Raw genomic sequence first — 27,408 nt, forward strand, 5'->3', positions numbered from 1 at the left:
CTAGGTACAGGTTCTGCCAATGCTGGTCTACCTCCTCATCTACCAGGAACATCAAAGACAGCGGCAACGACCATGGTGAGTACTGCACCTAGCACATCGGGGAGGGGAGGAGGGAAAAGAGAGTGACACACACATGCAACACCCGCACCCACACCCCCCACCCACAACAACACACACACACACATATCCAATCACAGATACACTCCGTCACCCCCTGGAAGAACGCAAGGACCAAATCAAATGAGTCTAACGAGTGTAATAATTGTACAATCAGATAGGCCAAGATAACTTATAATCACCAGCATATAAAAATATTAGCAACATGTACACAAGTCCGTACACTGTCCCATTAAATGTCCGTGGACCATTGGTCCCAAAAAGCATGCGCGCAGCCCACACATGAAACCTGCCTCAAAACGGAGAGAACACTGCAGAGGCATCAGGTCGAAAACACACAGGCACCTCAGGGGGAAGGAGAGGGGGTGCACCTCAGCCGGATGACGGGATGAGGCCACTGCTCCTCGAGGGGGCTCCATGCCCACTGCCTGGTCCTGGGGAGTGCAAAGCCACAGTCTCTCAAGTGGGTGGGTTGCCCACTGCCTGCTCCTGGGGAGTGCAAAGCCACAGTCTCTCAAATCTCTAAAGTGGGTGGGATACCCACTGTTTGGTCCTGAGGAGTGCAAAGCCACAGTCTCTCAAGTCTCTCAAGTGGGTGGGTTGCCCACTGTTTGGTCCTGGGGAGTGCAAAGCCACAGTCTCTCAAGTCTCTCAAGTGGGTGGTTTGCCCACTGTCTAGTCCTGGGGAGTGCAAAGCCACAGTCTCTCAAGTGGATGTTTGTCTCCACTGGTTCTGGAGGGGGCATGGTGCCCAGAGTGCTTCATCCTGCTAAGGACTGGGTTAGTGGATGCTGTTCTCCACTGGTTCTGGAGGGGGCTTTGTGCCCAGAGTGCTTCATCCTGCCAAGGACTGTGTTAGTGGATGCATTTCTACACTGGTTCTGGAGGGGGCTTGGTGGCCAGTGATGCTGCACCTGGGGTGTGGCAGATCCCATTCCCTTACCTGGGTGTCTGAGCCACAAGAGTTTCTAGTAACAGGTAGCATGATACTCAATGGAGGCAGAGACACACTCCACCTTGCGACGACTTGGGCTGCAAACTGCTGGTAGTGCTGGTGGTGGTGCCTCATGTGGTGTGTGCAGGGTCCAGGACGTCTCCTGCAGCCTCGGACGGCTGCCCACTGGGGATGGTGCTGATGTCCGCTGTAGTGGCACTGCCTGGGCACGTCGCGGGGCAGGTGGCGGTGGCTGCGGCGGTGTCTGCGGCGGAGATCCTGCCGGTGCTGCCCGTGCTGCAGTTGTCAGTAGTAGTTGAGGGAGACACCAGGCCGTCTCCTGCAGCCTCGGAAGGCTGCCCACTGGGGATCATGCTGTGACTGTAGTTGCAGCAGCTGCCGTGCAGGTGGCGGTGTTTGCGGTGGTGCTCACCGCAGTACAGGTTGCTGGGCTGTCTTGAGAAATGGGGGTCACTAGTCCCTCACCCGGAGGCTCCGTACCCTGAGGTGACTTTGCTTTGCTCTTGACTCCCTTCCCCACCTTGCAAGTTGCTGCTGGGACCTTGGCACTGTCCTTTTTGGTTCCGGGTGAGGCCTTGCTGGGTAGGTGGTGCAGCTCTTCTCTTCTGCATGCTGGCCCCTTTTTTACCTCGGTACGTGGAGGAATTGGGTAGTCCCTGCCTTCAGTAGGTGGCACACTGCAAGCCCTGATGGGTGCCCCCTTCGATTCTCCCGGACTTGCAGGGACCACAGTGGATGTTGATTCGGTGGCTGAGGTGCTGGTCTGGGCTCTAGACAACCTGGCCCTAGGGGAAGGACGGGGGGGGCTTTAGGGAAGAGGTCAATGGAAGCCAGGAAACGTTTTTTAGACACACTGGGACGGGAAGATGGAGGGGGTTTGGGAGTGGAGGAAAAGGTAGTGGTTGTAAGAGGTGTACATCTCCTGAGTTTGGGTGAAGGTGCATGGGTTGGAGGCTGTTGTGAGGCGGATGGCTGTTGAGTGGGTGTGTGCCAGCATTTGTGTACTTTGGCAGGAGGGCTCACAGACACACTGGGAGAGGACACAGGGGACGTGTGAATGGTAGTGGGGATGGTGATGGCACGTGAGCGGTGTGTTGTGATGGGCGTGCTGGTGATGGAGGTAGTGGCTGAGGATGTAGTGCATGCAGGTGTGAGTGGAGACGAGACTGGGAGGGAGGTGGAGGATGTGGAGGAGGGGGACACAGTGGAGGCAATGGATGTTGGTGTGTCTGCATGGGGATGGTGCTTGTGTGAGTACCTGTGAGATGTGTGGTGCTTATGTTTGAATGAGCCACTTTTGTGTGTTGATTTGGGTGAATGCTGGTCTGGAGGTGTGCTTGGGATAGGCTAGGGCTGAGGGGATTGGGACTGGGTAGAGGAAGTTGGAGGGGGGAAGCTAGGCACATGGACAATGGCTGCCATCCGCGCTGAGGCCAGAGCCTGAAAAGCTCTCTGTTGGGCTGCCACGCCAGAATGAATGCCCTCCAGGTATGCATATGTTTCCTGCAAATGCCTCTCGACACCCTGGATGGCATTCAAAATGGTTGACTGCCCAACAGTGAGGGATCTCAGGAGGTCAATTGCCTCCTCACTGAGGGCAGCAGGGCTTACTGGGGCCGGACCTGAGGTGCCTGGGATGAAGGAGATGCCCACCCACCCGGGTGAGCGGGCATGGGAAACACGCTGAGGGGCTGCTGGAAGGGCGGTGCTGGTGGGGGGGTGGGGCTGTACCTGTTGTTGTGGTGGGCACAGAGGTGCCCGCCACCGCAAGGGAGCTCCCATCAGAGGAGGAGTCGCTGTCGCTGGTGTTCCCTCCTGTCCCCGTCGTGGAGCTCCCTCCTCTCCCCATCTCACTTTTGCCTTCAGACTCTGAACATTCACCCTCCTGGGCCATGTGGGTTGCAGCTCCCTCCTGCTCTGGTGCCACTGCTCCTCCGCCAGATGATTCTAATGCACACAAGGACAGGGTAACAAAACAAAAAGGGGGGGGAAAGACAGAGGAGACACATGGTCAATGCCAGCAACACCACTACCGTTGGCGGACACAACACACAGGGAGCAGCCCTATGCACTAGGCCATGCACTAACTGTTCATAGGGAAATCACCTGCCCATGGGAGACTACGCCTAAACCCATTTGCTGCACACCTGGAACCCACAGGAGCCTGACTGGTGGTAGATGACCACTACCACTATTGAGGTTGGAGCGCCACAGACCCTGCCTAAAAATGGGCCTGCCCTACCAAGTTCACCCTGGCCTAGGGGAACCCACAGCCCACATCCCCCCCAAGAAACCTCATAAAGCGCACAGAGTCAGCTGGATGAAACTGTACTCACCCCCTTGTGGGTGCTGTGATGCCCTCAAGCGCCTATCCAACTCCGAATAGGCCACTGCCAGAATCCGGAACATCAGGGGGGTCATGGTGCAACAGGCACCCCTTCCAAGTTGGGAGGCCATCCCCAGCTGGGCCTCTGCGTCTTCTTGCTCTAGCGGCGCAGGTCCTCCCATCTCTTGCAGCAGTGGGTGCTCTGTATATGAAAGACCCCCAGGGTTCGTACTTCCTTGGTGCTGGCACGCCAAATACCATTCTTCTGGTGGGCACTGACCTAGAGGAAAGGTAAAGTAAGAAAGGAACTTACTCCCCCGTCCGGTTCGTCATACTCATTGGCCACCAATTCCCACCCATGCCCTGACACACATACACTCACCATCCTCACATGCAACCCTCAGGCCCCCACCCAACATGTATGTACCAGTCACATCACCCCATACATTCATGTCCCACGCATCATGCTCACAGTGTACTCACCTGTTTGTCTGGAGGACCGTGGAATAGCGTGTACTGGGGAAGGACCCCATCCACTAGTCTCTCCAACTCCTCCACACTAACCGCAGGGGCCCTTTCCCCAGACACTCGAGCCATTGTTGCTTCCAGAAACAGGTCACAGCAGCACTTGCAGTGTAGGTCCTCTCCTGTTGAAGGTCAGGTATCAAGTGAGTTAACAGCTAGAAAATGGCAGCCACGTCCGCGGCGGTGCGTACCGACACTGCCGGCGTACATCGTCATTGGCTCCTGGAACCGATAGGGCCCAATGATAACCAATGAAGAATAGCGCGGCAGTCTTCGACCACCTACCGTGATGCTGCACAACGTCAGCGCAGTTACCTCATTTCCTCTTGTCCCTCCTTACAGGTCAGGCAGCCGCCATTTCAGGGTGGCACATGGCAGGGCACCTAACTGCGTCACAGCACATTTGGGCACAAATATGAACAGACAACGCCACACACCGATTTAATCACATTAGTGCAAAACCCTTGTGCAAACTATGTGGTACATTGCCCTCTGCCCACCTTTCTCCTCCATAGGCCACATCCGCTGGAACAGATGATGAGATGGCATCATCCTCCAGTGTACAGAGCCCTGGTGGACCTATCGACAATGGAAGACAGACACACCATCATCACCTACAGACTTGATCGTGCCACAATCCAAGAACTGTGTCCCCAATTGGAGCCAGACCTGATGTCAGCTATCCGCCATCCCACAGGTATACCACCTCTAGTGCAGGTCCTGTCAGTGCTCCATTTTCTGGCCAGAGGTTCCTTTCAAACAACAGTGGCCATGGCATCAGGGATGTCTCAGCCAATGTTCTCTAACATGTTGTCCAGAGTGTTATCTGCCCTGCTGAAACACATGTGCAGCTACATCGTTTTCCCCCAGGTGGAGGATTTGGCCACAGTGAAAGCTGACTTCTATGCCCTGGGACATATCCCCAACATCATTGGTGCCATTGATGGTACACATGTGGCATTTGTCCCCCCGCAGGAATGAACAGGTGTACAGAAATCGTAAAAGCTACCATTCAATGAATGTGCAGATGGTGTGTTTGGCAGACCAGTACATCTCTCATGTGAATGCCAAGTATCCTGGCTGTTTGCATGACGCTTACATTTTGAGGAATAGCAGCATCCCTTATGTAATGGCCCAACTCCAGAGGCACCGTGTGTGGGTAATAGGTGAGCCCAAGGTCCCCACACAGTATGAATAGGTGTCTGGGTACGGGGTAGTCCCTAAGGGTTGGTGTATGTCTAACAGATATCCCTCGACATTTACAGGTGACTCTGGTTACCCCAACCTCTCATGGCTACTGACCCCAGTGAGGAATCCCAGGACAAGGGCAGAGGAACACTACAATGTAGCACATGGGCGAACTAGGAGGATTATTGAGCAGACTTTCGGCCTCCTGAAGGCCAGATTCCGGTGCCTCCATCTAACAGGTGGCTCCCTATACTACTCACCGAAGAAGGTGTGCCAGATCATTGTGGCATGATGTATGTTGCACAACCTGGCTTTGTGATGCCAGGTGCCTTTTCTGCAGGAGGATGGGCCTGATGTTGGCCTCGTGGCAGCTGTTGAGCCTGTGGACAGTGAGGAAGAGGAGGCAGAGAAAGAAGATATTGACAACCGAAACAACATCATCATGCAGTACGTCCAGTGTGACACAGGTAAGAGACTGGCACTGCTCATCTCATATCTGACTAATGTAGGACATTGTATAAGTCTGCCTTCTTACCTCTGTGTATGGGCCCTGACAGTTCACTTTGGCTTCCCTTTTCACAGATCTGGGTAACACATTCTGCTTTCTGCTATGTTTACTGCTGCCCAACAACTGTCATACTTTGGTATGTGCAAATTAACATTTCAATTGATATTTGTCTAAGACGTTGTAGTAATACATTTGTGAAAGTACAGACTGACTCCAGATTGTTTTGTGATTCAAGGGTGTTTATTTAAGTGCTAATAAGTAGAGGGGGATGTGCAATGGGCTGGGGTGATGGTGGAGGAATATCCATGGTAGAGTCCAGTCTGTTTGTATCACAGGTGCATTGTCCAATGGGGCATTGGAAGTGGAGCAATGTCAGTTCAAGGTGGACAGGGTGGCATAGTGGGACAGAAGGGTGACAATCAGGAGAGTCCTATTTCCTGGCGGGGGTCTCTGCCTTGTGCCTGGATCACAGGGACCTTTTCTGTGGTGGTTCTACTTCTACAGGGGGTGGGGTGCTGGTGGCCTGTTGTTCCTGTGGCGGGACCTTCTATCCACTAGCGCCGGCAGATGTGGAAGGCTGTTCATCGCTCGGGCTGGTGTCAGGAGCCTGGGGGTATGCCACGTTCTCCATTATGGTGTTGGCCATGTCTGCCAGCACCCCCGCAATGGTAACCAGGGTGGTGTTAATGGACTTCAAGTCCTACCTGATCCCCGGGTACTGTTCCTCCTGCAGCCGCTGGGTCTCTTGAAACTTGGCCAGTACCGTGCCCATGGTCTACTGGGAATAGTGGTATGCTCCCATGATGTTGGAGAGTGCCTCGTGGTTCCCTGGGCCTGTCATCCCCCTGTCGCAAAGCAGTCCTCCCAGCTTCCCTGTTATTCCGTGCCGCTGTTCCCTGAACTGTGTGCCCATTGCCACTGACCCCAGGTCCATGATCGTCCTGGGTTAGTGGGTTTGCCTGGGGTCCCTGTAGTGGTGGACACACGGTGATTGACGTGTCCTGGGGACAGTGGCATGGGCCCACTGGGTGGGTGCTGTGCTGTTGTTTCCTGAGGGGGAAGGTTCAGTGGTGGGTTGGGACTGTGGCAGGGAAACCGACTGTCCAGAGGTCCCTGATGGGCCGGGCTGGTCATCTTGATCCAGGTGTGCAGAGCTGCTGTCATCACTGTAGGTCTCTTCTGTGGGTGGACTGGATATGGCTGGCACCTCCTGTCTGGTAACATTGTGTAGGGGTCCTGTTGGGGTGTAAATGCACTGTTATTGTATCTGTGTGTGCCATCTTGTGCAATGGGTGCGTTTCCCTCTATTACTGTGCTTGCATTATTACCTTGGCCCGTGTGTGAGTGGTGATTGTGTGGGGTGGGTGAGTCTCTCTACTGGGCATGTTGTGGTGATGGGTGTCTATGCAAGTCTGTGATGGGTGTCCATGCATTGTTGTCACATGCAGGGCTTGGTATTTTGATGTGTGGGTTGTGATAGTGGGGTATCTGTGCAATGTTGGGGTGATGGATGAGAAGCTAGGGGTTGGGGTTTGTGATGGCATGCAGGTAGGGTGGGGGATATAGTAGTAAAGCTTTAACTTAGCAGAGTCCAGTCCTCCTGCTACTCCTGCGATGCCCTCAGGATGCATTATTGCCAAGACTTGCTCTTCCCATGTTGTTAGTTGTGGGGGAGGAGGTGGAGGTCCACCGCCAGTCCTTTGTACGGCTATCTGGTGTCTGGATACCACAGAACGTACCTTCCCCCATAGGTCGTTCCACCTCTTCCTGATGTCATTCCGTGTTCTTGGATGCTGTCCCACTGCGTTGACCCTCTCGACAATTCTCCACCATAGCTCCATCTTCCTTGCAATGGACGTCTGCTGCACCTGTGATCCAATTAGCTGTAGCTCTACCTGAATGATTTCCTCCACCCTGACCCTGAGCTCCTCCTCAGAGAAGTGTCTTTGAGGTGCCATGATGTGGTGTGGATGATGTGTGAGGTCATGGTTGATGTGATGTGTGGGTGATGTGCTAGGGTGTGTTTGTTGAGGTGCGTGGATGGTGTATAAGTGATGGTGTTGTGTGCCTCTGGATGCTGGTGTTGTCTTTGCTTTTCTGTCTCTCTGCTTCTTCCAAAATTGTCGTTGTGAGGGGTTGTGGGTAATGTGGGTGTGTGTTTTATAGTGTGAGTGTGTGGGTGTGGTGTATGTATGTGTGTCAGGTGTGTGTGTTTTGAATTGTCCAATGTGGTTGTGTTTTGTAAATGTGTGTGTATTTTGAGCGCAGGTCATGATAGTGTGGGCGTAGTTCTGTTGGTGTGACGGTGTGGGTTTTGCTATCGCCAGTCTATCACTGACCTTTGGTCTGGTGGACTTGTGTGGGTGTCTGTATTGTGGAGGATTTCTGAGTGTGGGTCATAATACCCGCAGCGGATTTCCGCCGCGGACACGGTATGTTGGCAGCCGTCTGCACGGCAGTCAGCGGCATTTACCTCCAGGGTTGTAATGAGGGTCATAGTTTATTAAATCAAACCCGGGAAATCATGTATGTTGTGGTCCTCATATGTGATAATGAAGAAAAAGGAAGGAAAGTGAAATTAAAACATTGCCTAGGATTCTACAATTTGGAAAAGTGGGGAATCCTGGCTTAATCCCAGGTTTTCTGGTTTAACATAGTTCAATTCAGCCACTAGATGAATATCCTTTGCTTCGCCTACACCTACCTTACCACCAATCCCTCCAGCCCCCTTGCCCATCCACCACCCTGCTGCCATCTATGTGGCCCTCAGGCATATCACATACCAAACCTTTTAGCCCCTGGGAAAATCTTTGTGGTTACCCATGCTTTTTATGTTGTTGTGATATAATAATGGGGGATTTGCTATTGGCTCTGCTAATATTCTTTAAAAGAATGTTGATGTGTAATCCTTTAAACGTGGAACAGCTGGAGCAGATCCTCTGGACCCTTTATACCCCTATCTACTTCTTTGCTCTTATATTGAATGAACTTGATTTCTACAACTCTCTTGGATGTACATCAATCATTACAGATTGTGGATGAGTTGGCTAATGTGATTGTTTGAGTTTTCTGCTTAATTTACAAAGTACTGTCTTGTGGTTGAGTAGTGGCCCAGGGGCTGATTATCAAAGCTGTCAAACTCAGATGCGCATTTTCCTGTTATACAGAACATAATTTTAATAAAACTGATTAAACTGTGATTCACCACTTAAATCCCTTAACGGTAATACAAACACTCAGCCCCGCAGGCATGTGAGCGATGAGAAGGACTTCATTACTAAGAGTGGCAGCTCACCTGCATTCACGTGTGGTATGCACTGCAGATACGCGAGCAATGAGAAGGACTCCATTGCCACGAGCGAGCAGTGTTAACGCATGTTTTTTTTCCTTTCTTCAGGTGCAAGGATCCATGCACATCAACCCTCGCACAACACAAGCTTTGAGTCTTAATGACATAAGACCTCAGAACTATAAGTGCATGCAGAATTAAAAACACAAACCTTGTCTTACCTACGCCTTCTAGGGATCTTAGCTCATCTGCTCGTATGGAGGATCCTGATCAATTCCATTTCACAGAGCACACTCCAGGTAGAGCTAAGCTGACTTCTGATCTTGAATTAAAGTATCAGTGCCATCCACGATTTAAACTTTGTATTACTTGCCACTAGTATGGAAGTGTCAACAGCGGTTGCCACGCTTTCAAGGATAATGAAAGGAAAGTATTTGTGGCAGTATTAGCAGCAAATGGCATCCTATAAGGGAAAGGACAAAAGAAATAAAAAATTATTACATTTGCTTTTACTGGACACATTGTTAAAATTGATTTAAAATTAATAGTATTTTATACATTGTTTACTTTCATTTTTATTTGTTTTGTTTCTTGTCTTCTCTCTTAACATTTCTAGCTTTGTTAGACAGTGTTAAAATGCAAGCAGTAACATCACCAAGCCCTTTTCTTCAAGAACCAGGGGATTCACCATTGAAATAATATGTTTGCACTGACGATGAATTTCTTAATGAATTTCAAACTGCAGTGAAAGTGGATGCATACTTTGAGGAAAAAATGAATTTGGTGGTTCATAGACACAAGTTTTTTGCATACATTCAAAAAACGTATAAGTCCATAGATTCATATGTAACAGCTTTATGATGTTAGCTCCTTATTGTGAATTTAAAGGATTCAAGTCCCAACTAATCCATGATCAAATTGTATCTAGGTGTTATCTAGGTGTTATTCAAAGAAGACACATCAGAAAATGTCAACCTGCTAGTATCCTTCACTTGATGGGGCAACTGACATTGCAAAAATCATACAGTGTTATCAGCAAGATGCAAAACAATTAGAATCAGAAAGTCTCATATGTCAATAGCAAATCTCAATGCTCATGGTAAGGCTCAAACTAATTCACTTGCTCCTGCTGATAACTATGGTAAAAGAAGAAATGCAACTCAATTTACAACTTTTGAAAACAAAACAATTAAAGCAAAAGTATATGTAGCGTACAAAGGAATACATTTTCTATGGTGGTGGCATCAAGTGGATTTTGGTATGATCATGAGACCCGGGTGGTTTCTCTGGTTAGTTCCATTACTGACCAGGGGTGGCAAGAAACGTTTAAAGACATATTTCAAAATAAAGTTGTCAAAGTCAAAAACTTTGTGCACATCATTAAGGTCAGGGAAGGCATTCTAACATAAGCTCCGCAGTGTGCCACATAGTATAAGAGGTGAATTGGCACAAATGTTAAAAGAAATCCAAATGATGGTGTTATTGAGCCTATTGACGCCACTTTATGGCATTCACTGATAGCCTTAGCAAAAAAGAAATCTGGTGATTTGCGTCTGTATGTAGACCTTAGATCTCTTAATACTGTCATCTGGGTGGAAAAGTATCCTCTATTGCGTATTAAAGATCTGATCATGGCGATAGGTCAATTCAAATGGTTTAATAAACTGGATCTTTGTGCAGCCCAAGGTTTGGCAGAGGTTTGGTGTGGATATTTTAGGTTCCTTTCATGTTTTACCAAATGACATGAAGTATTTTATTGTGTTAGTTGATCATATGTCCATGTGAAAGTAAAATGAGTATCTGAACCCAACTCAAAATCAGTAATTTGTGTTTTTTCAAGATGTGCTTAACAAGGAAGGGGTGCATGAGGATCTTTTAACAAACAATAGTGTTCAATTTACTTCCTCCAGTATAAATGAACATTTGAATATGCTGGGGAGAAGACACCTACACACGTCCTTGTATCATCCCCAGGCAAACGGTTCTGTGGCGAGGTTCAACACAGTATTGGTGGAGTGTAGTGCTATCAAGTCAAAGACATTGTGAGACTGCCATCACAGAACAGATTTGGATGTACAGAACTACTCCACATTCTGATGGCCAAAGTACCATTTGAACTTAGTAGAGGTAGAAGGATTACACCACTGTTAGGTGCATTTTGGAAAATCAAGGCACTGGATCGGACATGTGATGTGAAGTTGTCATCTTATAAAGCTAAGTACACTACTTATAAGCATAATCTTGTGAGGTGCGCAAGAGTGATGAAGTCAAAAGGAAATAAGAATAATGTAAAGGCTAAATTCAGTGTGGGTGACTTTGTGCGTATCAAGAAACCTTTACTGCTACAAAAGGGAGCTTCAAAATTTAGGGATCCGATTTGTATTGTTGAGCTTAGAGGACAAGCTGTAATGGTAACAAATGTTGGAATATGTCTCAGGTAGCCAAACTTGAAGAAACTGATACTCTGACGAGCAAACCTACCAGGTATGGTCAAAGCAAACAAGAGTAGAGAGGTATAGATAACCATGAGATGGATAACCATGACTTAGCACTATGCAGGAGCTCTAGAGTTAAGAAAATTTCTTCTAGGTTCAGAGATCAGTTGTATTGTTTGTAACTCTGTGCTATACTTTATGTGTGTTTTGTTTTAGTAGTATGTTGTTGTTTTATCATTTATTTTTGTACTTCTATGTTTATATGTTCATGTGTTTTCTTTAATTGCAAAGGGGGAGTTAGGTGGTGATGTGGGCTTTCTTTATATGTTGTTGTGATGTAATAATGAGGAATTTTCCATTGGCTCCACTACTACTCTTTTAAAGGTTGTTGATCTGTAATCCTTTGAATGTGGGGCAGTTGGAGTGGATCCTATGGGTCCTTTATACCTTCATCTACTGCTCCACTCTTACAATGAATTAAGTTGATTTCTATAACTCCTTAGGATTGACATCAATCATTACACCTATCCATTAGGAACTAACCCCAGAGGTCGGTACAATGGTACAGTATTTGTGATTGATATTGTCTTTCCCTACTTCATAGTTGGTTCCTTGCAGTATTGTTGCAGAACACATGGTTCTTCAAAAGGTTAATCCAAAGAACTGTTCATACCTTAATATGACCATGGTGACATCACTAGGACCGCATCACACTGGCTTGATGAAGCTCCTTTCCCTTTCATTACTGACTAACAGACTTATGACCCTCTACAAATCAGATTGAGCAAGTGTTAGCGATTAGGGGACCTAATAAGCCTTGATAAATGGCCCAGAACATCTTATACCATTTCAGAAAGTTAAACACTGGGGTCCTGCACTGAACACCCCAACATAATCCACTTTTTATTTACGTGATAGGATATAAAAAAATTATTCAATCGCACCTTACACATTTTTAAATTGAGAACTATAGATCCCTTGAAACACTACTCAATCCTCCAACAAAAAAGCTCCAGGGAAAGCACACCTTGTGCAATTTCATGCCATCATGGTGAAGGAGGGGCCCGTTGATAAAGCATGTCACTTTGGTGAGTACCTACATTCTTTTTAATTAATGAAGCGCTACATGTTCTGCAACCACCTAGGAAGAAAAACAAGTTACTTAACTTCGATAATGCCTTATCTGGTAGAGACTCTATGTAGGTGCAGTTTCCATACTTTAGATTATCCCCTAGGCATCACACTGAACCGGAAATTTTGAGCAATAACCCTGCGCGCTGGTAAGTGGCGTCGTTCGGCTCCACATTGGTGTTGTCCGAAGTACCTATACAGATGCCTTAGTAAGGGAAAAACCTTGTCCTTTAATCAGATTCCAGATTGGGGAGGATGGGAGAGTTTGTAAGGAATCTGCGGCTAGAATGAGTCTTTAACAGAAAACACATTAGCAAGGGTAAGTAACCTGTTAATCTGATAAAGACTTCTGGCCTCAGATTCCTTATCTTAGAAAAGACATCCAAGCAAAGCCTGTCCAGAGGCGGGTCTGTGAACCCAACTTAGACCAGGAAGTCCTGCAGGACAGAGCAGGCAAAATGCCCATCACGACAAACCTGACTGTCCAGGCGGTAATGCTACATGAATGTGTGCAGTGAAGCTCATGCTGCAGCCTGACAGATATCCAGGACTGAAATTCCTCAAGCTAAAGCAGTGGTAGCAGCTTGGGCTCTGGTAGAATAAGTGTGCAAGCCCTTGGGTTTTTGTTTTTTGGTCAACGCGTAGCAGATCTTTATGCAGAGCCTCAACATACCGTATGAAGAGTTGGTCATCCACCTGGAATTCTTTTGTGCGGTCAAGTTAGAACGACAAAGCTCTCTTTGGATCCAAATGGTGGAGTTGCTCCTCTTCTTTAGAAGCATGAGGTGAGGAAGAAAAGGAATGTGTACCAATAGAGCGTGCAACTCGCTGACCCTCTTGGCTGATGTAATAGCCGCTAAGAAGGAAGTTTTGAAGGTTAATAACCAAAGAGGGAAGTTGTACAACGGCCCAAAACGAGCGCACATCATGAAAGGGAGGACCAGGTTCAACTCCCACTGCGGCATGATGAATGGCCTGGGGCGAAACATGTGTTGCAAACCTTTAAGAAATCTCACCACAAAGGGCGACTTAAATAAGAAATGTTGGACTGGCAAATGCAAAAACGCAGAAATGGCTAAACGATAGCCCTTAACTGTACCCAGAGCAGAGCCCTACTGGACCAAAGAAAGAACAATTCACAAGACCTGAGAAAGAGGAGCAAATATTGATCAATGTTTTTGGATACACACCATGCCACAAATTTGATCCAGCAGCAGGCATATACCAATTTGGTGGAGAGATGCCTGGCAGCCAGAATAACATCACAGACTTCGGAAAGAAGGTAAAATGCTGTCAACTGTCACTGCTCAATCTCCACATATGAAGGAGAAGAGTGTGCAGGCTCAGCTGCAGAGCATTCCCCTATTGCGGCCACATAAGATCTTCTCAAAGAGACAGAATGACTAGCATGAACATCATTTTTGTGAAGAGCTCAGGATACCAGACTCTCCGTATCCAAATTGAAGCAACAAGAATAAGTTGGGCCTGGTTGTTCCTGATCTTCTTGAGCACTCTGGACAGGAGTGGTATTGACGGAAAGGCATACAGGAGATGGGAGCTCCAATTGAGACTAAAAGCATCTATGAGCGAGAGCTGCCTTGGAAACTCCAGCGCACAGAACTGCTGACATTGCATGTTTTTGTGGTGGCAAATTGATCTAACCAAGGATCTCCCCATTCTTGGAAAAGACTTCTAGATGAAGACATAATTTGTGATCCACTAGGCATTGATGGCTCAGTTTGTCCCCCCTGGCGTTCAGAGAGGTTGCCAGGCATTGAACCACAAGGGAAATGCCCTGGTGTTCCATCCATGTCCAAAGACACAGTTTCTCTTGACAGAGGGTCCACAACCCCACCCCACCTTGCTTGTTGCAGTACCATAAGGCAGTGGTGTTGTCCGTGATCAACTGAACTTGCCTTTCCCTGATGGAGGGAATAAAGGCCTTCAGTGCCAAATATGTAACCCGGAACTCCAACAAGTTTGTGTGGAGTCGAGAAACGCTGGGGACCAGAGTCCTCTGATCTTCACCTCCCCCAGATGACCTCCCCAGTCCAGCAGTGACGCGTCTGTCACCACAGTCAAATCAGGCTAGGGAATAGAGAGGAGCTGCCACTGACCCATTAGCAGTTTGTCAGCTACCACTGCAGGTCTTCTGCACTTTCCTCCAAGATTTGGACCATGTCAGACAGATTGCCCTGATGCTGCGCCAACTGGAACTTCAAGTCCCACTGCAAAGCCTGTATGTGCCGACGGGCATGTGTTACCAGCAGGATGCAGGAGGTTATGAGGCCAGGCAGCCTCAGAGTCTGTCTCACCAAAACTCAGGTTAGAAATTGAAACATCGGTATCATATCCTGAATTTCCTGGACTCACCATTCGGAAGTATAAGCCTGAAACTGCATCGTGTCCAGAACTGCTCAGATGAAAGGGAGCATCAGAAAGAAAGTCAGGTGTGACTTTGTCATGTTGATATTGAACTCCAGAGAGGGCAAGAGTTTTGCCTTAGTCTGGAAGTGGGAGACGACTTCCTGGGACGAGCCTCCCTCAGCAGCCAATTGTCAGGGTAGGGGATGATTGGAGCCCCAGACCTCTACAGGTGTGCTGCAGCCACTGATATCATCCTGGTGAGCACCAGAGGTAAGACGTAAACTGAAAGCGCATTTGGTCAACCATGAACTGCAGGTAACATCTTTGGTGGACAGGACGGGGACGTGAAAATATGCATCCTGCAAGTCCAACACTGCCATCCAGTCTCCTGGATCCAGGGCAGACAGAACTTGAGCAAGCGTAAGCAATTTGATTTTTTCCATCTGAGGAAGAGATTTAGAGGACGCTGGTCTATTATAGAACAAAGGCCTCTGCTCTTCTTGAGCTGCTGAAAGTAGCAACAACATCCTACTTCTGATGCCAGCACCCTCTCTATAGCTTCCTTTGCCAAAACAGTCAACACTTCCTGGCAGAGTAAGGAAAGATGGTCCTCCATCAATCAGTCAGCATGGGTGGTGGGACAGTTACAATGGGGATGGAGTATCTCCTTTGTGCTGCCTGCAGTAGTCAACAGTCTGATGGTATTATTCTCCAGTGGAGTAGGCGATGGCGGATTCCTCGCCCACTAGATGCCTATGATGGTTGGAGAGCAAACTAAAGGGGAAAAGAGGCTGCAGCTGCAAGAGGAGTGGACGACTGGCCTGACCTCAGGCTACCTGTCCCACGGATCTGTGGGACCTGCGTCCTCTGCCATGAAAAGGTGTGGAAACTTGGTGGCCGTGGTGAGAGGGAGGGTATTAATGTGATTGGAAACCCTTTAATAGCCCAAAAGACATGGCTCTGGACTGCACCTGAACCGGCACTGTGTGATGCTGGTCCTGTTCCATGCCAGAGGTGGAGATGATGGGGATGGTGTCATCGATGGGCGTTGGCACCGGAGAAAGTGTTGGTCTCTCTGGCAGCAACACTCCAGATACAGCACCGGATCCATGGGGCCGGAAAAGCGTTGAGGGCATACCCACCAGCAGATCCAATAGGGGCACCTCCCGAACCCAAGAGGCCTGAAGGCATTCCAGAAAAGTCGAGCTCCCACAAATGAGGTGCATGGCCTAATAGAACTCACGTACTTGGGAGGGGGGTGCTCTATCTGTGGAAAAATCAGGAAAGCGTGGAGTTGACTCTGGTTGGGGCTCCACTTAGGAGCAGGCCCCTGAGTGCATTTGTTCCCTCGTCTTGTCTGAGGATTTAGAGGGATGCAGAAAAGTCAAAGGCCTCTTTTGGTCACAGAACCTTCCATGCAACTGGGATATTGATTGTTTCGGGGTCATCTGACATAGGGTGGCGAGGAGCTTGAAGAGAGCGCTCCCTCAGCACCTTTGTGAGCATGGCACAACCCTGGCACACCTTCACGTCATGGTCTTTCTTGATGCACCATAGACAGACCAAGTGGGGGTCTGTCAAAGACATCTGTCTGTGACAGGCACCACTTGGTTTGAAACCAGACTGTTTCTTGGTGACATCCTTGTCACACCAGGTTAAAAGAATTTTCTCAAAAAGTGTTTGACAAACCATTGAAAAAAAGGCAGTCAAAAAGTGACTGAGGATTATCTATTTACGGATCTGCACTATCTGGTGAGGAAAGAAAAGAACTGACATTGGCGTGCTGGGGTGGTACCTATAAGGAACGGCATTGGTCACTTCTGGCACAGGCGGCGCTGACATGGCGCGGAGCCACACCACTTAGAGGCGCACAGGGGTACTGCTAGAACATTTCCAGATTCACTCTGATGCCTGGGTATAATTCTAAAGTAAGGAATGTGCGGCTAAAAGTTTCTATCAGATTGATGCAGCAGGAAAGAAGACCCCCCGGTAATTTCATCTTCTCTGCAGTATCATGTACTTTAATGGAAAGGAGGATAACAATCATGTCATACCTTGTGCTAGAGGAGTTATTTTACATTTGGTAGAGGACTACTTGGGGTTGGAATGAAACTGTTACTTTTTTATCTTGTAGGGACTATTATACCAAAGCATACATTTTTCTTCTGTAATACATCGTTAACGTTTATGAACTAAAATATTAAAAATACATTTAATTCAGTTTTCAGTTCTTGCTCACCTGCAGCACAAAATGGGCCCTTGAATCCACTACATATTTCAAAGATAGTAGGGGTGTGCTCTTTAAAAAGACATTTGTTACATTTTTAATATGGCAGCTTTCAGGTGCATGAAGCATAATTTACCTAATCATCACGTTAGGTTTTTACAGTTTATTCATAGAGTGCTAACATACAGATGCAGAATGACAAGAGAACAGTATGGTTCAGCCAAACGCTACACTGCTGGAAAATGTAAGAAAAGCTAGGTCTTAGAATGTGTGGAAAATAGCAATAGATCATATACCTTCCGAACAGAGAGAGAAAGGATTTGAACACGAACAAAGAAGGCATCAGCACCCATTCTTTGTCTACGGTTAGTGGGGATCTTAAGAAGCTCAACACTACTAGTATTCAGGCACTTGGCAGGGAAATAATTAACAATCTACTTTTCAGGAAAAGCAAGATTTGACCACGGACAAAGCAATTCACAACATCTTAAAAGATATTCAGCCTTCCCAGCGCAGCTAAGGGAGTGAAATCAAGAGAGGCGTGGGTAAATTTAAGTCTAGCTGTTGTATTTTGATCAACTGGATAAATCTGAGAAGGAAGTTTGGTAAGCCCAGTTAAAGCATATTTCCGTAATCAAGTTTCTACCCAATAAAAGCGGTGATGGATTTATTTTTGCCACCCATGAGGTATGCAAAATGGACTTCAGCTGTCTGAAATTAATGAAACAAGTAGACATCTACTATTATGACTTGACCACATTGTTTTAAGGGTGAGTCACACATAAACCCAAGGTAGATGATGGAACAGAATAACCCCATCCCATATTACCCAAGTTAATGTCCCAGAAGTTGGAATGGTCACCCACAATCAATATCTCCGACTCTCTTGCTTTCAGCACTAGCCAGTTAGAATCTGTAAATCCCCTGACCTTTTCCATGCAGTGTTTCAAGGAGACTCCCTTGCCCCAAGGCCCATCAATGCCTAGGATGATTTGGGCTCATTAGTCTACATGAGAAAATATGTCCTGGAGACAGATGGACCCGACAAGGCACAACATATATGTTGCAACCTTCTGTGAAACAACAAAGGCCAAAGCCAGGGAATATGAGAGGAACACAGCAAGTAAAGATTTTCTGAGTCCACTAACAAATGAGATGATAGCAACTCTGGACATTGATTGTTGTCACTTAAAGTCTGCTACAGAATGATATGGTCGACTGTCAAATGTTGTGGATTGGTCTAAAAGGAACAGGACATTAATGATCATGATGACACAAATATGCTTAGATAGTAAATTCTGACACTGACCTTAGTGGGTCATCTCAGGTGATCCATTTAAGGTTAATAGACTAACATTAGCAACAATTAGGTAATTGAATGTATTGGCAATTCTAAAACTGACCTTAAGATCATTCAGAAAGTTCACTGGGATGGGGTGTGGAGGAGACACGAAGGGAAGTGACATAATTGAAATGGGGTTCCTAATATTTGAATTGGTTTACATGTCTCCTTCAGAGTTTATTTAGTCAATAGATATACAAAAAACTAATATACAGACGTTCAGTTCCATTACAAATGTATAATTACAGGTATCGTCTGTGTGATAATTATAAGACTCGTAGACATATCAAAGATATGGGTTTGTACTCCATAAAAGTACCCTGTGGCTTCCTCATTGCTATACAATGTCAGCACTGGTAGCTCCGAGTTCAATTGTTTTCTTAGTTCAATCAATCATATAAAGCTTCAACGGGGGCAGCCATTTGACCTATCAATAAACTTCACCCCCCCAGGTAAAATTAGGATGAAACAGGAGTGTCACCCTAGTCTTTCCAACTACCAAAGTGCAGGCCGTACACTCTGATATACAATGAACTGTGTGCATTGTAAAGATAGCAAACTCCAATGATATTTTTAATGAGTCTCAGATTGACCATCACTATAAGATCTACAGCACACATGAATTGCATCCTAACAGCTATTCAGTGATCTTATCTATAGAGACAAAAACCTATAGCAGTTTGGTGGCAACACACCATTCGTGCTCTATGAGTTTTTCTTGGGTAATTTCTTAACCTTCTTGTGACTTTTTTTACCAATTTTATTCCATGAACGTTATTCTTATAAAACTACTGCATAAAACTGCCTCAGATCACCCTCCCCATTCTTTTCTTATATTTATTGGTACTCTGTCACTCAACTCTTGCACGGATGTCAATTCTCTATCTTTCCATCACAGATCTCGTTCAATTTCTTCCCATTCCATCCCAGTCCTGTACCTATTTGCAGACTAGCTTCTGTTTCTCAATGAGACCTGAGTTTCACTGAGCATCATGGAGCAAGACTTGTCCTTCAACTCACTGGCTTAAAACCTCTTGGTCTTCTTTACTGAGACCCACCATTTCCTGTGCTTTTGAACCGGATTAGGTGCCTATCATTTTCACAGAATCATACTCAGCTTCGTTCCTTATATCCCATAGTCGCATAAAACATTATTCTCCTCCAGCAGAATGCCCTTGTCTTTCACTGAGAACCCCATGTGCAGTCCTTGAAGTTTCATTAATGTCTTTGTGGACATTCAACTGCTTGCAAAAACCTCATGCTCTAACCAGCTACACTTTTTTTCTACAGAAATCCGTGAAGCATTTAAGGTGTTTGATCGCGATGGGAATGGCTTCATCTCTAAACAGGAGCTTGGAACAGCCATGCGGTCGCTGGGGTACATGCCCAATGAAGTAGAGCTGGAAGTCATTATACAGCGGCTCGACATGGACGGTAAGGTGTCACTTTATTCATTCCAGAACAGCTTCACACCTGTCCCCTGCCTCCTCTCTGCATCTGTCCCTTTTCCTGCCAGTGAAATTGCAATTTCATCAGCCTAAAAAGATAAGAAGTGGAAGAGCTATGGTGATAAAGAAAGTCAATGAGTGATTGACGGTTCTAAGTACCCTATTTATCAGTCGGGTCGGTGCCAGGTCGGTACCAGGGGTGCAACCTGGGAAAGCGATTACTTAAAGAAATTATTATGTTATTTTTCAAGGAGGTAGTCCTGTCATAAAGGATGTTGTCAAGTACACACAATGGCTTAATGGTTTAGCGATTGGGGCTGAACTGAGAACCAAAAGCAGCCTAGGCAAACATGTAAACCCAGTCTTGCTCACTTCCTATCTCTTTCCTTTTATTATGTTTCTCTACTCCCATTTCTCTCCATCTTCCCTCTCGCTCTCGTGAAATTCCGGCTATGCCTATACCATGACCTCCTGGGAACTGGAGACAGAGGTCGTTGATCTTCAAAAGCGGTCAAGCTAGCCCAGAGAGTGCAAATTTCCCCAAAATAGATAAAAAACGTATTTACTATTCTAACTTCGGTCATGGAATATTTTGAGGAAAGTTAGAAAGTCCCCAAGTATTTTAAAAACACGGCTGCATAGCTGTAGCTTTGCATTGCCAGGAAATGCAGCCTTGAGGGCGCCCCTCAAGGCAAAAGCTAGGAATACCCTTGAGCACCAGGGCTATCTAAAACATAGTGCTTGATAAATACTGAGGGGCTAATAAGGGGATGCATTTGCCTCAGTTTTAAGAGTGGCCGGTTCTCCTGTAGTGAAAGAAAGAACTGTGTTTTCAAACCTCTCCCCGCCTTCCTATAATATGCTGCCCTAAGGTGCAAACTTTCCGCTTCCGTACCTGCGCTCAGGAAAGTGTTTTTTACAGTATAACCGGTCTGCACTAGGAGCGCCTAGTTAAGAATGCGCCTGGAACAAGCAGATACAGTGAACCCAATCTGTAATTTGGGCCCATGTCTTCTATAAAGCTACACCACCCCCTCTAGAAATTGGTATGGAGTAAAACCTACAACGGAATCTTGCTCGGGAGCCCGTCTACCGACTTATCATCATTCCCAGGTTGTATTTTAAACAGTGCAGTGTTCCATTCGACGATCTCTGTGCACACTCTTATGCTTGTGGACTGTTTCGAGATCTCCGCTATTTGAGCCTGTGTCGTTTTCAGTCATTCCTTTCACCACATTGAGTTGTGGGGCAGTTAGTTACTTACACAGCATGCCTTTTGGATTGAACGAAAGGCAGATAAAAAAATGTACTTCCCAACTTCATTTTTCTTGGTCTGACCTTCAAGGACATCCAACAAAATGCAAGTAATAGTGGCATCACACCCCTTTGGTCCTAAAAATATCACAGGAAGTGATGTCATAGACCCTGTGACCTTGAATGTCCCAGAATGTGATGTCATGTAATTTTAAAGCTGATTAGAACATTGCAGTGCTCCGGGCTTCTAATAGCCAGAAGTCCGGAGCCCCAACATTCCAAGATTGTCATTCAAAGATGTTGTTGTGAACAAGGGCATGATGAAGCCAAGGGGATTGTAATACCCTACGGTCCCCAGAGGCCTTTGTTTTATTTATTAGTACATTCTGCCCTCTAGTGGTGGAATGTTCTAATAGCTCCATAGCTGGGCTATACCTTCATTAAAGTCCTGTTCCTTTGTTAAAGGCCCTGCATTCTGTTAGGGCCTTTAACGCTGGAGCGGGCCTTTAATGGCCGGTATAGCCCACTATATAACATCACAATAATTGTCACCACTGAAGTTCCATAACAACTGCATGATTAACATAAGACTATAACCAAGACAATGTCTATTTTAGATACTGCCTTTACTAGGGTGCTGACATGATAGACCAGGAACATTATTTTTTCATCTATGTATTATATGAATAATTATGTGTTTGTCTGATAAGGATATAGTGCCAACAAAACACAGAACAGCACTGGGAACCTAGACTACAAAGTTAAATGTATTGATAAGTCATAGGAAGACGGAAAAACGTTAAAAAAAATAACTGTAGTTAGGTCCATGTCTTTAGTTGATATAGGCCATATATTGATGATAAAGTATGTTATTAGCTTAAATCAATCTTGTTAATACATTTTGACTTATGATCATTTTGAAAGCATTATCACTTATGTGACTCAGAGATGAAGATTTTATTACATAATAAATGAATTTATAATAAATGAATTTGTTAAGCGCATGGCTAACCGAATGGGGTTTCCCAACTTTTAATTCATTTTTTTATTTCATTAGTAGAGTGTGCATTACACTGCCAAAAATATTTGATTTACAAACCCTAAATCATATTGACTCGGGCTGTGCTGCGGGACGTATTATTTACTCATTTATTAGTTTATATAATCGTTTCAGTATTATTCTTGGACATACAATGTGCTTTCTTCCTTTTAACACAGACATACAGGTTCATATTTATGTTGCTTTCACCCTATCTGCTGTCTCTATTGATGCTTTAGGTACTTACAACCACAACTGTACTACTCTATGTCACTCCACTCTACGCCACTTTACACCACCCCACTCTATGCCACTTCTCTCTAGACCATTCTACTCTACACCAAGCGAACCTACTCATGCAACTCCACACAACGCCACACTACTCTATGCACTCTACTCTACACCACTGCATGCCCCTCCAGTCTACGCCACTTCACACCACTCTACTTCACTCCACCCTCACTCTATACCACTGAACTCTATGCCACTTTACTCTATGCCAATAAATGCCACTCCAATCTAAGCCATTACAGTCTATGCTCCTCCACTCTGAAGCACTCTACTATACACCCACATTTCTATGCCACTCCACTCTATCTATGCCATACTTCTCTTTGCCATTCCACGCTGCTCTGCTATATGCAACTCCATTCTACTCTACGCCACTCTACTCCACTGTGCACAACTCTACTCTATGCCACTCCAATCAATGCCACTCTACGGGACTCTCCACCACTCCATTTCACTCTACACCACTCCATCTAATCTACACCACTTAAACACTACCATTCTACTCTATGCAATTCCACTCCACTCTACACCACTCTATACTACACCAGTGTACCTCACTCCACTCTATACCACTCCACTCTACTGTATGCCACTCTATTCCACTGCATCCCACACAATGCCACTGTGCACCACTCTACGAAATTCTCCTCTACTCTATTCTATCCCACTCTACTAAACATCACTGTACCTCACTCCACTCCATGCTAATGTAAGCCACTCCAACCCACCCCACACTACTCTACTCCACTATAAACCACTCTATGCCACTCCACTTAACACAATTCCACTCTAAGGCACTCCACTCTAAGCCACTCCACTCTATGCTACTCCACCTTACTCCTCGCCACTCTACTCCATGTCACACTACCCCACTCTATGCCACTCTACACCACTCCACTCTATGCCACTGTACAGCATTCCACTCCATTCTATGCCATTGTTATACCACTTCACTCCACAACACTCTATTCCACTACATCCTACACAATGCCACTCTGCACAACTGTATTATATGCCATTCTGCTCTGTCACTCTACTCCAATTTACACTATGCCACTGTATGCCACTCTACTACATTCTACCCCACTCTACTTTACTCTAAGCAACACTGCTCTATGCCACTCCACACAATGCCACTTAACGCCACTCACCCTACGCCACTACGCTTTACTCCACACCACTCTATTGCATGCCACTATACTCCACTCCACTCCATTCCACTCTATGCCACTCAACTCTACTCAATCTATGCCAGTCCACCCTACTCTAAGGCAGTCTACTCCACTCTACATCACCACACTCCACTGTACGCCACTTCACCTCACACAATGTCACTCTATGCCACTGTATTATACATTGCTGTAGTCTATGCCACTCCACACCCCTCTACTCCACTCCATGCCACCTCACTATATGCCACTATACTCCACTCAACAATACTCTACTCTAGGCCAGCACACTCTACTCCACTCTATGTCACTTCACTCTTTGCTACTCCACTCTACACCACTAAGCTCTACTCTATACCACTGTATGCCACTCCACTCTACACCACTGTATCTTACTCCACTCCACGTCACTCTATTCCACTACATCTAAGAATATGCCAGTATATGTCACTCTATGTCAACCTACTCCATGCCTCTGTACGCCACTCCACTCCACTGTACGCTACTATACTTCACTCCAATCTCTTCCACTCCTCTCCCCTTCCACTCTGCTTTATGCTACTCTACTCCAAATAAGTTCCACCTTTTGGGACTCTACACCACTCCTCTCTACACCACTCCACTTTACTGTTCGTCACCCACTCCATGCCACTCTATTCCACTCCACCTCATGCCACTAGACTGTATGTCACTTCATTCCACACAATGCTACTCCACGCCACACTACGCAGGGCTCGGAATCGACCACTCGCTATGAGGAGTTTTATTTTATGTGATCAAGCTATTTTTAGATTCCACTCCACCCTTCTGGCCAGTGGACAAAGAACAGGTGTTCTGTTCAGTCAGAAACTGAATTACCAATTAAGATGCCTTTAAATCTTATTCTTGTCACATTTGCTCTGCTTCAGAGACAGAGGTCAAAAGTCAGTTTGTCTTCTTGCAATGCAAATACTTTTCCTTGTGACAGCAGAGTTCAAGGATTTGGTAAGGTGAACTGTCTAACCTATGTGAAATGAAAGGCTTTTGGTATCAGGTTTTTCCTAACACACAACATTTATATAACTAAGTCAACCTTATAAACATTTTTTAATATATTTTAGTAACTGTGAAAGACCATTTTTTCTATGTCTGTGTGATGAAAACAAAAGGAGTTAATATAATGAAAAAAAAAGCCATAACACTTTACTTGGTGATGTGCAAATGATAAATGTTTTCTGAAACCCAATTTTCACAGATTATAATTAATACACTAAATAGTTTTATCAGTAAAGCTGCAAGTTAGTGGGAAGATTTTTTGACATTTCTTGGAAATTTACTGTCTGTAAATCACAGTGCACTACCACATCATGATTTAGTAATATATTTATCAAAAGTGTGTTTTTAAACATAAACTGAGAAACACTCCTGCACTGATGGCAAAGCTATTAGTAAACTAAGAGGCAAGTCATGCATGGATCATGTGTATCCTATATATGGGCTACATTTATTATACATGGACTGTTTCGAGATCTCCGCTATTTGAGCCTGTGTCGTTTTCAGTCATTCCTTTCACCACATTGAGTTGTGGGGCAGTTAGTTACTTACACAGCATGCCTTTTGGATTGAAGGAAAGGCAGATCAAAAAATGTATGATTATAATTAATACACTAAATAGTTTTATCAGTAAAGCTGCAAGTTAGTGGGAAGGTTTTTTGACATTTCTTGGAAATTTACTGTCTGTAAATCACAGTGCGCTACCACATAATGATTTAGTAATATATTTATCAAAAGTGTGTTTTTAAACATAAACTGAGAAACACTCCTGCACTGATGGCAAAGCTATTAGTAAACTAAGAGGCAAGTCATGCATGGATCATGTGTATCCTATATATGGGCTAGATTTATTATACATGGAGCAAACATTTAGTGTATTTAATCAAACAAGAGGATTTCTTTGCAGCAGAAATGCTGAAATCACATATTTGTAGGTGCACTCATAAGAGAGAATTAAGATAAAGGCGACTGTAAAATACAATATTTGCCTAGGATCACGCAATTTGAGACCAATTTCCGGGTCAAGTACATTACAGTTAGGTCGAGTAGATTATTCAAGCTACTTGACCTTCAGGTCTAGTAACATTTTAATGATTTTTCGAGGCCTGCTACGCCACTCTATTATACGCCACTGTACTCTATGCCACTCTACTCCACTCCACGCCATTGTATCTCACTTCACTCTTCGCCACTCTATTCTACTGCATGCCACTCTATTTCACTACATCCCACGCAATGCCATCGTGCACAACTCTGTGCCACTCTACTCCATGCCAATGTACCCACTCCACGCTACTGTATGCCAATCCACTCCACTCTACCCAACTCTACGCCACTTGCTTTACGCCACTCAATTCCATACAATTTCACTCTATGCCACTTTACTGCTCACCATTCTAGTCCATGCCACTGTACTTCACACCAGTCTTTGCAACTCTACTCTATGCGACACCACTCTACTCTACACCACTCCACTCTATTCTATGCAACTCTATGCCACTCAACTGTGCACCACTCCACTCCACACAATGCCACTCCACAGCACTGTATGCCATTCTAGTGTATGCCACTGTACTCTATGCCACTCAATGCCACTCTATACTACACCAGTCTACTTTGCACAACTCTACACCATGCAACTCAACTCCATGTCACTCTGCTATACTCCACACAACTCTTTGCCACCCCACTCCACTTCACTTCACTTCACGCCAGTCTACGTCATGTCACTCTGCACCACTCTTCTCTACGCCACACCCTTCCACACAATGGCACTCTACCTCACTACATGCCACTCAACTCTACGCCACTCTAGACTACATCCCCAATATTCTATGCTGCTGTACTTTACACCACTTTATTCTACACCACTCAACTCTGCTTTACTCCACTCAACACTACTCTATGCCACTCTACTCCACCGCACTCCATGCCAGTCCACTCTATACAAACCTACTCTAACACACTCAAGTCTATGCCAATCTTCACCATTCCACTCTACACAACTCCATTCTACGCCACTCCACTCTTTGACAGTGTCATTCTAGAGCACTCCATGCCACTCCTTTACTCCACGTCACTCTACTCTGTCACTTTACTCTACACCACTCTACTCTATGCCACTCCACCCTATGCCATTTCAGTCTACTCCACTCCATTACACTCTACATCACTCTATGTCACGCTACTGTAGGCCACACTACTGTACGTCATTATACTCGACACCCCTCTACTCTACATCACTCCACTCCATGCCACTACTCTATGCCACTGTATGTACTGTACTCCACTCTATCCTACACCACTCAATACTAAGCCACTCCACTCTACACCACTGCAGTCCACTTTACACCACTCTATTCTCCTCTATGCCACTGTCCTTTCTGCAACTCTATGCCTTGCCACTAACTTTTAGACATGCTAAACAGCAGCCATGCTACTGTACAACATGGCTAAAAAAATATGGCAAAGCCAATAGGCCTCACATAGGCCAGGCCTATGAACTTTGTCATCGTTCATTTCTTTTTGGAAATAACCTCCTTAGCTATTGTACTGTAAATCATGTTAGGTCGCTGGTCTTGTGTTTCTAGTAGCCAAAACAATTTTTGACCAGCTTTCTCAATTACACTTTATAACCCAGTGCTGTAAGAAACTAGGATAACTTTCAGAAGCACCGAAGATCACCACTGCCCCATTTAACTATTTTTGGTTAAGAGTATTTCAAAAGACAGTGATTCATAAGGAAGGGAAACCTAGAGCGATTT

At 45.7% G+C, this 27,408-nt stretch overlaps 1 protein-coding gene across 1 annotated transcript in view; it reads left to right on the forward strand.

The window, feature by feature from the left end:
* Positions 1-27,408, forward strand: part of CABP7 (calcium binding protein 7) — an 840,279-nt gene that overhangs the window by 448,609 nt on the left and 364,262 nt on the right. The window contains exon 2 of the mRNA XM_069212590.1: positions 19,701-19,844. Coding sequence (XP_069068691.1) covers positions 19,701-19,844 — 144 coding nt within the window. The remainder of the gene's footprint in view (positions 1-19,700; positions 19,845-27,408) is intronic.

The sequence above is a fragment of the Pleurodeles waltl genome, chromosome 11 (genome assembly GCF_031143425.1).
Source record: "Pleurodeles waltl isolate 20211129_DDA chromosome 11, aPleWal1.hap1.20221129, whole genome shotgun sequence".
Lineage (NCBI taxonomy): Eukaryota > Metazoa > Chordata > Amphibia > Caudata > Salamandridae > Pleurodeles > Pleurodeles waltl.